The sequence below is a fragment of the Rhinichthys klamathensis genome, unplaced genomic scaffold, assembly GCF_029890125.1.
Source record: "Rhinichthys klamathensis goyatoka isolate OS25496 unplaced genomic scaffold, OSU_Roscu_1.1 h1tg000044l_1, whole genome shotgun sequence".
Classification (NCBI taxonomy): Eukaryota; Metazoa; Chordata; class Actinopteri; order Cypriniformes; family Leuciscidae; genus Rhinichthys; species Rhinichthys klamathensis.
Genome location: NW_026606591.1, coordinates 1,003,029 through 1,014,578, shown reverse-complemented (window position 1 = coordinate 1,014,578; position 11,550 = coordinate 1,003,029). Strand labels below are relative to the sequence as shown.

Sequence of the window (11,550 nt, the reverse complement as noted above, 5' to 3'; positions counted from 1 at the left end):
ACGCAAAAAACATATTCAACTATTCATTTCCTTCTCTGTGGGCCTGATATTTCACGTAGTGATATTGCGCAAAGCTTCTAGGTTGCACGTCACACGCAGCTCACTATTGGTCGACGCTGGTCATGTGTGTGATGCGTGACGTACAACCTAGAAGCTTTGCGCAGTTTCACTACGTGAAATATCACGGCCGTACAGAGAAGGAAATGAATAGTTGAATAAAGTCGTTATTTTTGTTTGTTTGTTGCGCACAAAAAGTATTCTCGTCGCTTGATAAACTTAAGATCGAGCCACTGTAGTCACTCGGACTATTTTAACGATGTCATGTCTTTCATAACTTTCGGGCCGGTCAGTTTCGATCCCTTAAGAAGCCTATGGAGGAGTGATCCAGCTCTCAGATTTAATCAAAAATAATCTTAATTTGTGTTCCGAAGATGAACGAAAGTCTTACGGGGTTGGAACAACATGAGGGAGAGTAATTACTGACAGAATTTTCATTTTTGGGGTGAACTAACCCTTTAAGGGTCTAGAAATGGGGTGGTTTACCGGAATTTAGTTTTATGTGTACTGCTATTCTGCAGAAGGCAAACTTTTTTACTTTCTTCTTCCTTTTGTTGTTTATTTTTGCCTTCTCTTTTGGTTAGGATGTGTGAAAACCTAAAAAACACTTTCAACATGCATCTCATCTCATCTAATCTCATACTATGCCTGACTGAAAATTATCAAACCCTTCAAAAATAGTTGTTGTCAACACCGACACCATGCACATTTTGGAACATTTCATTTTAAGAAATTTAGGAATAGCGAGTAAAAGTAGAGAGTAATAAATATAGCAGTGGCAGAAAAGTATTGGCAGTGACTTAAATTTTGTGTTTCGCAAAGTTTGCTGCTTCAGTATCTGTAGATTATTTTTTCACGTTTCTGTATGGTATAACTATTGATACGCATTTCATAAGTTTTAAAGGCTTTTATTGGCAACACATTCAATAATGGGTCAGCCGTGGCCTAAAGTTGTGGGTTCGATTCTCAATACCGGTGGGAAAATGTGAACAAACATCATCAAAACCCACGACTGTGGTCCCCTTGAGCTTGTGTCCCCCAATCGCTCCCAGGGCGCCGCAGTGTGGTTCGCAGTCTGGGTGTGTTCACTGCTCATAAAGTGTGTGCACTAAATTGGGGGGGTTAAATGCAGAGGACAAATTCTGAGTATGAGTTACCATACTGGACCTTCACGTCATGTCAATACACAAAGACTCAATATGTACAGTGTTCACCCATTCTTCTTGATAATAAGCAATTTGCTCTGGCATGCTGGATATGAGCTTCAGGGCCAAACGCTGACTAATGGCAATCCATTCTTGCCTTATTGATTGCAATTTATGGGTTTCTGTCCAAATGCCTTTTGAGGATTGACCACAGGCTCTCTATGGGATTCAGATCCGGGGAGATGCCTGGCCACGGACCCAAAATTTCAATGTAATGAATGATCTGCAACTGTTTTAGTGAGTTGGTGCCATTCTGTATTCATCATGGCACTGTTTTTGGGCAGAATTGTGAGAGAGGACCCACTCCCTTGGATGCAACCTCACTCATGGATGGTCTCAGGATCAGGATGCTTCACTGTTGGCTAAACACAGGACTTATGGCAGCGTTCACCTTTTTTTCTTCTCGGGACAAGCAATTTCCCAGCTGTCCCAAACAGTCGGAAGGAAGGTTCAGCAGAGAAAATAACGTTGCACCAATCTTCTGCTGTCCAATCCTTGTACTCAGTCTGTCCTTGGTGTTTCTCTCAGAGAGAAGTGGCTTCATTTCTGTCCTTCTTGACACCAGTTATTGTCCAAAGGTCTTTTTCACTGCAGCTGAACCTCTCTCCTTGAAATTCTTAATGACCCGGTAAATGGTTCTTTCAGGTGCATTATTGATTATTCTTTGCAGCAATTTCCTTGCATGTGAAGACATTTTAATGAAAAACGATAAAGGTTGCACATTCTTCACGCAGGTTCTGCTGCTGTTCTCGTGACGTGCACTAATCGTGCTCGTGCGGATTGAGGTTGTGATGTGCACGCGCATTCATAAGCGTAACCGGAACAGAGTCGTCATCAGCGCGCTGGGTTTGTTCAATATGGTAAGTGACAATCGCAAACAGTTTTGATTGATTTAAACAAAAAAACTTTCGGGTATTGTTGTTCCAAATATTAAGTTTCATTAGTATTAGAAATACAGAACACTCAAAATTTATATACGTTATTTTTATTCGTCTAAGTTTCGAGTATGTCGGTAAAAACACACTAGCCTGTTAGCTTTTATGCTAACGTTAGTCAACGTCAAGCAACTTTAATGTATGAAATACTGAGCATTAGGCTATTGTGTCGGTTAAATATTTCAAAATTGTATTGAATATCGAATGATATGCCCTGTGGGCATTTAAACACTTATTTTATTATCTCGTTTTCTGAATATTAAAGCACATCGACCAGGCAAAGAGCACTTTCTCATGAAGAGTTTGACTTTTGTTTTCCTTTTATTTCTTTATTGGACATAATAACTCTCATTTTAAGGGGTTTATCAATAAATATGCTCTTTAATGCGCTCGTAAATAATATACGAAGGAACGACAAATAAAGATGACAAACAATAAAACCGTTTTAAAAATATTATAAATGTCTATTTTGCATGTACCAAGGTATTAGAAATGTTAAGTTTTGTTATTATACTTTTTAAAAATTAGTCACTATCAAGTAGAGTGACTAACCACAGTTTAATTTGCAGTTATGAGCAGTTTAGTGCCTTTTATCCGAAACAGATTAGCCTATACTACAATAATAAGTGCAGACTATCCTAAAACTGGGATAGTCTTTATCAAACTCTCCTAAGAGAGTACTCTAGGACTCCTCCTTAATAGCTCTGTGTTTCAGCTTTGTACCTTGTAATTAAACATGTCTTTGTTTGACTTCTTTGTGATTTAATTACACTTCTCTCTGTTTCAGATGACACACTTCTTTAGATCTCAAGAAGGATTGCGTCCATGAAGATGTGATCTGACTTTCTGCAATGGATATCACAGGAAGATAAAAAAAAACTTCTGTTTAAAACCCCAAATGATATGATCGTTCTCCTCACACTCATCTACTAAAGAGTTAATTTTTGGCTTTCTGAAAGTTGTTTTTTAATATTACATCATCAAAACAATGGTGGACAACCGCTATGCCACAGCGCTGGTCATCGGCTCTGTGCTGAGCCTTCTTGCCACCGTCTATCTCTCTGTTGCAATGGGAACGCAGCACTGGTACCAGTACCACAGTCAGCCGGCCAGCAACGATTTCAACAACGGCTCAGACCTGCGGACCCTGTGGCAGGACTTTGAGGGAGAGGACGTGGATGAGAGGAGCTACAGTGTTGCTTTGTTCCGGTTGAATGGCACGCTGGGTCTCTGGTGGCGCTGCATTCGGGTGCACCAAGACTCACACTGGTTTAAAGAGCCTGGTGAGGAGAGGATGTTCAACTTTGTATTTTATGTTTATGTATTAATTATTTATTATTGGGTTAACTGATGCTAACTTCCTTTTGCTTTGTCTCTCTCCTCGCTCTCCGCATCCGTCTTTTCCAGATCCGATAATGGTGACTAAATGTCAGGCCTTTACTTTGCCCCAGCAGTGGGAATCCAAGTTCATATCTCCTGGAAATATTAACAGTGGAGAAGATCTGCTGCGTACCTGTACGTCCTCCTAACTCAGAATATTACGTTTTATATATGCACTACTGTTTAAAAGTTTGGAGTCTGTAAAAAATGTTTATATATAGATATAAATTAATAGTTTTATTCAGCAAGGATGCATTAAATTGAGCAATAAGAAATGTTTATTGGGCATCAAATCAGCATATTAGAATGATTTCTGAATGATCATGTGACACTGAAGACTGGAGTAATGATGCTGAAAACTCAGCTTTGATCACAGGAATAAATAAAAAATTACAATATATTCACTTTAACTTGTAATACTATTTCACAATATTACTGTTTTTACTGAAATTTGATCAAATAAATACAGCCTTGGAGAACAGAAGAGACTGATTTCAAAAGCCTAAAAAATCTTACCAAAATCAAACTTTTGAATGGTTTATCTTTCTGTCTGTCTTTCTATCTGTCCATCTGTCTATCTGTAAAAGTCGTTCATATATATATATATATATATATATATATATATATAGTGTTTGTCTCAACCAGCTGTAGCAAGTGGCAGGGCGTTTTGTAATTTGCATTGTCATTATGTTCTGAAATCCTTCAGATGTTTGTGTTGTGTGTGTGTCTTCAGACCTGTGGAAGTGTCAGTTCCTGTTGCCGCTGGTCTCTGTTGGACTGGTGTTTCTCGCGGCATTGATCGGAGTGTGTGCCTGTCTTTGCCGCAGTGTCACTCCCACCCTGTTCGTAGGGATCCTGCATCTGCTGGCCGGTAAGACAGCTGTACATTATGGAAAAATGGGGATAACAATAACAATCTCAGCTATTTCCACAGCTCCCCGACAAAGAAAGCATTCCATTTAAACATATATTTTGCTCCCAGGCCTGTGTACTGTGGCCACCGTATGCTGTTTCCTCGCGGGCGTGCATCTGCTACATAATATATCAGAGCTTCCCGAGGGTATGGACTACTCTCCGGGCTGGTCCTTGTTTTTGGCCCTGATCTCGTCTCCGCTGCAGATCATGGCTGCTGCGCTCTTCATATGGGCTGCGAGGAGTCACCGCCAACACTACACTCGAATGACAGCCTACAGGGTTGCCTAGGCAACAGAGTACTAACTGTAGAGTTGCCAAAGCGATTGTCTGCTCTCACAGAAAGCGCACAGCTTCAGCAACTGCTTTTACCACTAACCTAGTAGGTGTTATTTGCAAACGTTATGAAGGAAACAGTCTGAACACACCACCCAAAGTTAGTAGGTTAAACCAGCGCCGTCCACTCATAGCACTCTCCTGTGAATACTTGCATCTCTTGAAGGATCCTCCTACTTTATAACTGCCTTTTTAACCACTCTGTTAACATCTTTGCTGTTTGAGATGAGAAACTAAACCGCTACCACAGCAAATCAGACTCAAAAGCATCTATAATAATCAGTGACACTCCACTAGTTCTTCAGGGCTTCATCATTTATTTGGTCACATTTTACCTGTTGACTAAACTTATTTAGATGTGTTAGTTTCGTTTCCTCTTTGTGTTTTTAAAAAAAACACCTCTGTTTTTATTCCGCCTGTTTTGTAGCTACTCTAGCGCATTTTAGCACTTTGCAATCCCAAGATGCACTAGGGTTTTTGCCTTGGACTAAAAGACTGAATGTTTGCATCTGTCATTACCACTCGAGCCTTTTGTGTTTTCCTGAACATTTGTTGTGCTTATTTATTGCTTTGTTTCTTGTGCTTTGCATTGGTTAAACTGTTTACCATTTAGTCTCTCTTTGAGAATGTATTACATTATGAATATTACACTTGTTTGGTAACTTTGTTTAGAATCCAATTATGTTTTGTGATGGTTCAGGTAGCCATTTAAAACCATCTCAGCTGTGGTTTATATCCTTATTTATACTTTATTTGAAATGTTAATTTTCCCCATAATGTTCAACACAATTCCTAGGCAGTCCATATAAAGCCAAAAATTAGCAAAACGACACTCAAAACATTGAAATTAGTGCAAAGGTAACATTTTAAGTTGTTGTATATCATGCACAATTGGATATAAAAGACTGTTGATGTTTTGCGGTCGGTTGTAAAATTTACCCAAGATTACACTAGGATCATATTGTAAAACGATACAAGCGAAAACCGATGGTAAAAATCACAGTGCACATCCAGCTCCAGTTGATTTCATTGTGCCACATGGTTTATTCTCTGTATGTAATATATTCTGTTCAAGTGAGTGTGCTGTTTGTTTTGTCTTTTTATTCCAAGCCTGTGAGAGGCTTGATTTTCTCAAAGCATTCAGGTGAGAGCAGCAGCATATGAGCAATACAGTCAAGAGGATACCTTACACTCCACAGCCCAATGTGACACAATCATCATGGTGTCCCAAATACTTCAGACGGTTTTGCCTTTTTTATACAGTTTTGTAAGCATTCCTGTTAAATGAACATTTTTGCTGGTCACAATAAATATCTTTTCATCCAAAATATTGTTGCTCGTGATTTTAGCAGTAGATCAAAATGAGCCATTGATTGTCATATAAAGTTCATATTGTACAAATAAGTACCTAGTGTATACCTGAGTTATAATAAGTGACTGAAATGTTTTTAATCATTTCAGTGACATTCTGTCATTCATTTCACAGTAAAATCATCTGATTGATGTTAGATGGTTTGGTAATCATACAGAGTTTAATATATTTTCTTCTTCAGTCTTTCTTCACTTGCACCGTTGGAATCGTCAGCGTCAACTTTTCTCCCAAGTGAAAAGCGATTCCCTTTTCATAGTAGGCGCACTCATTGATAAAGAAAGGATGAAGGGACCCTTCTTCCTCATACTTCACAGTTTCTCCAGAAAACGACAAAAACAAAGGGTCACCCTGCTTGAGGAGACAGAAGTCCCTGTCCTAGACAAAAAGATCATGAAAAAAAAAACTATTCAGATTTTTGGTTGTAGCTCAAACATGTTATGTTTTATCCTAAATCAAAAGAAAATAAATCATACTTTGCCTAAAGACAATTGTTTTTTAGCCCATTAAGAATATTTGCATTGTGACATTCTGTAATTTACAAAGCACGTTTGTATATGGACATCTTAAATTTTTCTCATTTTATATAATTCCCATAAATATATTGCAATACAATCATTTTTTAAATTTAGATCGTAAGAAAGACAGTACAACAAATGCTACCATGATGAAAAAATTAATAATTTACCTTAATGGTAATAATGGCCCTAAAGTAAGCTTAATTTTCTTATGACCTGAACATTTTTGCTGATTCTGTGTGTAAATATAATAAACAGCAGAACGATCGGCACCTGCAGCTGAGGATGAATAGCAGCTGTGAGAGTCCGAGTCTCGGGATCTCTGGGATAATCGATACTTTTGATAAACTTGAAGGCTTCCATATCCCCGCCTTCAAATACTGTTCCTGAAAGCAAAATAAAACACACTCACTACTATAGTATTGCAGAAAATACATAAGTAAGCCACATTTGGTTAACTCTTACCTGAGTTGAACTTGTGGATCCAGTCTATTGTCATGTCGACGGCCTCTTTCATAACCAAATAGATGTCAGCCCTGACGACACCATGCGGCTGCGGCCCGACCTCTATTGCTACAGAAACACAGGTCATGATTCTTGTCATCCGAGCATGCATTTGTATGAGTACTCGAAGGAGATAATCACCATCACTTACAAAAGCCATGCTTGGAGACAGACTCCAAGGAATATGCATCACTAATCGGGACATCCATTACCAGAACTCTCACAGGCACTTTGGTTATCTTAGTCTTAAATGTGTACATGACAACACACAACATCAAAACACACATGCACAGACACAAAACAAAACCTAGTCTACTCATGGAATTGTACACACATTTAAAATGGCACATAAACAAAAATCCAGGTCTGTGTTTCTTTACTGGTTTTACTTCAGGACACAGATTTTACATTTACAATTTTTTTTTGCTATGCATTATTATATAGTTAGTTTGCATTTTCTCATTGTTTCTCCCCCCCTACTTGTCTATCTATCTGATCACACCTGTGAGTGACCCAAAATTGGGTCACAACAACAACCCACCAGCTGAGAACAACTGACCTGGTTTACAGAATGGAGTTAATTGAAGCACACTTGTGTTGTGATGCTCTTGCCTGTAAGTATTTGCAGATGTGCATGGTCGCCCAGTCACTGGGTGTGTAATGGATGAGTGTGAGGCCCATGTTAGATGTGGTGTTATGGAGGTCACAGATCATGTCTATTGCATCTGCAGATCCTTTCAGTCCCAGCAGATTGTTTAGTTCCTGAGCGTGTCGGACTTCATATAGGCTGCTGTCTGTCATAGGTGAACTTCAAGAAACAGATGACAGATTTACACATAGTCACATATTTGCGTCATGCAATATAGCCTATTTACTTGCTTTGCAATAGGCCTGTAAACCTAACATTGCGTGAAAATGTATTGAATATCATATTTTCATAACTCAAACAGGCACGTTTAACTTGTTTTAAAATGTAAAGGTTATAGAGCTATGTATTTAAAATTTTAGTCGTAATAATCTTTCTTTAATTTAATTGGTCATGCTTGAAGTTCTGCCTGACAACCGCGCTGATTGGTAGAAAATAATTGTCTTTGAAAATTTACCAACGGCTGTGACAAGTCTGACAACAACAAACGAACTCATCGTCGTGACGAAGAAAGGAGTGCGAGTAGCACCCTAGGGCCTAGGATAACGTTACATTGGTAGGTAAACGTTAAAATACGTATAGCCTACACTTTTTTTAATCAACTAAAACGTTTTATTCTAATGTTATTAGCAAGGAATCACGTTTGAGTTAATACGTTTCTGTACGTTAATGACATCGGAGCGCGAGTAAGATTTCTCGGTCAAACCTTGCCAATTTCTCCCAAAAAAGCTGTGTTAAAACTATAATATATTTTATTTAATATAGATATAATAATATTTTATTCAATATAGAATATTTTATTAAAGTTCAGCTATGAAATGTTTGGGAGCACACCGTATTAAAGCTGTTGATGTGAAGCAAGAACTTGTTTTAATGATTTTGTACTTGTTAAATATAAGTAAATGCAACAATATAAATGGGAAAATTTGAGTTAAGTTATCCAAACTTAAGTTAATCAAGAGGGAAGACCACCACATTATATAAACTTGATAAAACAAATTAAATTGAGGAAATGAGTTTTGCTTTTTTTTTTCTATGCAGGTTCCAAAATTGACAACAATATATATATATATATATATATATAGTCCATTCTTGTGTACTAGGCTACATTCTAAATCTTCTAGTCATACATTTATGTCATGTGAGAAACAGAAATATACATTATTTTTCAGTGAAAAACTCTTCTCTTCTGCCAGCTTAGCCATTACACAATACAGAACTTGTTTGTTTTCAAGCGACTCATAATTGCATTATAGAAATTATATTATATATGTATAATTAAAAATAATAATAATAATAAAAAATAAAAAAACTTATTTAGCTAAATGTAGTTTAATTTTGTAATTATTTTCGACTAGAAAGACTGAGATGAGATTAACCTACATTTCATTAAACTGAACAGCCTGTGCTGCAGTCTCTCATCTCACCTCAGCGTGGCTGTGCTAAAGCAGCGGTTCATATCCGTGTCAATATATCTTCTGCACTCTTCCACAGCCCGTGGGTTTGACAGCACAGTTGTCACGGGAATCGGCCACACACTGTCTCCCTTCTCCTTCCGCTGTCTCTCCATCTCCTGCACCAGAAACACACCTGACAGCTCATTGCCATGAGTCCCACCACATACGGCCATGCGACCCAGTGCTGGCAGGAACAACGATGCCATCTACAACACAAAAGTAAAAACATTCTTATTTTTTGAGTTCTTAAATGCCACCGCAAGAGAAAGAGGTGTGGCCATTACAAGTTGAGTTCTATGGCTAACACAAATACAGTAATTTGACTTCCATTGTAAGTGCATTACTTTAAACCTGTTCTTTGTTTTTACAAACGAAAGGAGACAAACTTTCTGTGCCACAAATGCAGTCCATAGAGCTTAACCTGTACTGAACCATATAGCTATTTTGATTCAAACTGACAATATGATGTCATTATGTTGGTGATGATTTGTAGTTGTAGATCATTTGTAAAACTGCTTAGAGAGTTAATATACAAAACCATCATTAATAATCCCACAACAGAGGTCAACTGAACTCTCTTTGGGGAAGAGAAAGCATGACAAAGTCACACATTTACTATTTTGCATGGCTGGCACAACAGAATACTGAAAATTAATCAGAACAAAAAAAGTCGTAAACAATTATTAACTGAAAATTCAGAAAAACTGGGTTAATGTTAATAAACGAGGAGGGCAGTGTTATAATTGTTAACTACAACTATAACTAAAGCCATAAAGAATGTGTTACTTGAATCAAAATAAATGCTTAACTGAAATAAAATATTAAAAATACTTTTTTTATTTCAGCAATGTTGCCAAGGCGACATTTCTTATTTTGGTTTAGTTTAACTTGAAGTATTAAAATAACTCAAATGAAATGAAAATTATCAGAGACAAAATATAAAAGAAATAATCAAAATGACAAAAAGCCACAAAAAAAAATTTGTTAATGGAAAATGTTCCCTTTTATGGATAAATCCGTAAAAAAATTCCACATGGAGTTCTGGAGGAAAAAACTTTACGCATTCTAGATAAACTTATCTGATAAACGGAGACAGAAGACGTGTCACTGCTTTCTTTAGTAGAAAGCTTGTATGTCTTTGATCACATTACTTCAATCAGCAAGAATCTTTCCTAGAATTCCATTTAAACTGTAATGTTTTTTGTTCCTAATAAAGTTACTGGCCAACTATCAGTTAACTTTATTTATTACGCCAACGTTTATCCATGTGTGTATACCTTTAAGAACAGTTGGGAATGGTATTAGTTAATTAAACTCCATTGCCAGAGGGAGTTTAGCTGTTTCCATTCAGAATGAAGCATTCTGTCGCTCTGTTAAACAATGTCCATTTATTGAAGCTCATTACAATCTATCTCGCGCTCTACAACAACATGCAACATATCAAAGCAAAAGCTGCAGAGACGAAAGGAAAACCTCCTACCGTTATTTTTAAGACAGAGGTATGTTGTTTCACTGCTTCTTCCAAATGCTTTCCCTCTAATCGTCTTACTGAGTGAAGTTGCACAAGGCATCAGAGACCTTTGGACACATACGGTGAGGGCAGGGCATGCGCGTTGACACACATTTAACAAGTACAGGCCTAATCTAGCTGCAGGGGATGCACCTAGACACACACACACACACACACACACACACACACAGTCACTACATACAGTCAGACACACACTCAGTTTAAGACATTCTTCCACATTTGCTCAAACACAGTAAAGTAACATATAAAGCCATTATTTACCTCCTCCTTCTCTGCCTCGCCTTCAGTCACCAGCCTTGGATCATCTTTCACACATGATGTCCCAGCAATTCTTTACCCCTGGCCATGAATCTCCAGCATGAAGCCAGTGTTTCGCTGACTCATGCATGCGTTAAAAAGAGAGTGTGTGGAGGAAAACCAAGAGGGGGAGGAGAAACATGACAACTGAGAGGACTGAAGATCTTACAGATTATTACCTAAACATTACGACTGTGCATAATGACAGAGAAAGGCGGGGAAGCGTTTCGCAAACAAACCAGTATTTCCTGTCACAGCTTCCTCTTACTTTCCTCAGGGCATGAACAGCTGCTGTGTGTTAGAAAATGCAATGGCCAATGCCAAAACCAAAATTAACACAGTAAGATCAATAAAAATCAACAAATGCACAGAAGTGTATGAAGTATAAACTCTTTAAAAAAGG

General features: G+C 37.8%; 2 protein-coding genes across 5 annotated transcripts; one reads left to right on the top strand and one right to left on the bottom strand.

The window, feature by feature from the left end:
• Window positions 1-2,008: 2,008 nt before the first annotated feature.
• Window positions 2,009-5,490, top strand: cldnd1b (claudin domain containing 1b). The gene is made up of 5 exons (XM_056247248.1): window positions 2,009-2,122; window positions 2,985-3,480; window positions 3,605-3,712; window positions 4,311-4,448; window positions 4,560-5,490. Exons 2-5 carry the CDS (start codon window positions 3,186-3,188, stop codon window positions 4,778-4,780), a joined length of 762 nt encoding a protein of 253 aa, XP_056103223.1. The 5' UTR covers window positions 2,009-2,122; window positions 2,985-3,185; the 3' UTR covers window positions 4,781-5,490.
• Window positions 5,491-5,908: 418 nt separating this feature from the next.
• On the bottom strand, window positions 5,909-11,283 carry acy3.2 (aspartoacylase (aminocyclase) 3, tandem duplicate 2). 4 transcript variants are annotated; one of them, XM_056247244.1, is made up of 8 exons: window positions 11,112-11,282; window positions 10,800-10,982; window positions 9,290-9,525; window positions 7,829-8,024; window positions 7,368-7,461; window positions 7,178-7,285; window positions 6,986-7,098; window positions 5,909-6,572 (listed from the first exon to the last, which is right to left on the bottom strand). In XM_056247244.1, exons 3-8 carry the CDS (start codon window positions 9,523-9,525, stop codon window positions 6,375-6,377), a joined length of 945 nt encoding a protein of 314 aa, XP_056103219.1. In that variant the 5' UTR covers window positions 10,800-10,982; window positions 11,112-11,282; the 3' UTR covers window positions 5,909-6,374. The 4 variants fall into 4 exon arrangements, with proteins under 4 accessions (XP_056103219.1, XP_056103220.1, XP_056103222.1 ...); XM_056247245.1 differs by having other exon boundaries at window positions 10,800-10,897; XM_056247247.1 differs by lacking the exon at window positions 10,800-10,982 and having other exon boundaries at window positions 11,112-11,283.
• Window positions 11,284-11,550: the final 267 nt, after the last annotated feature.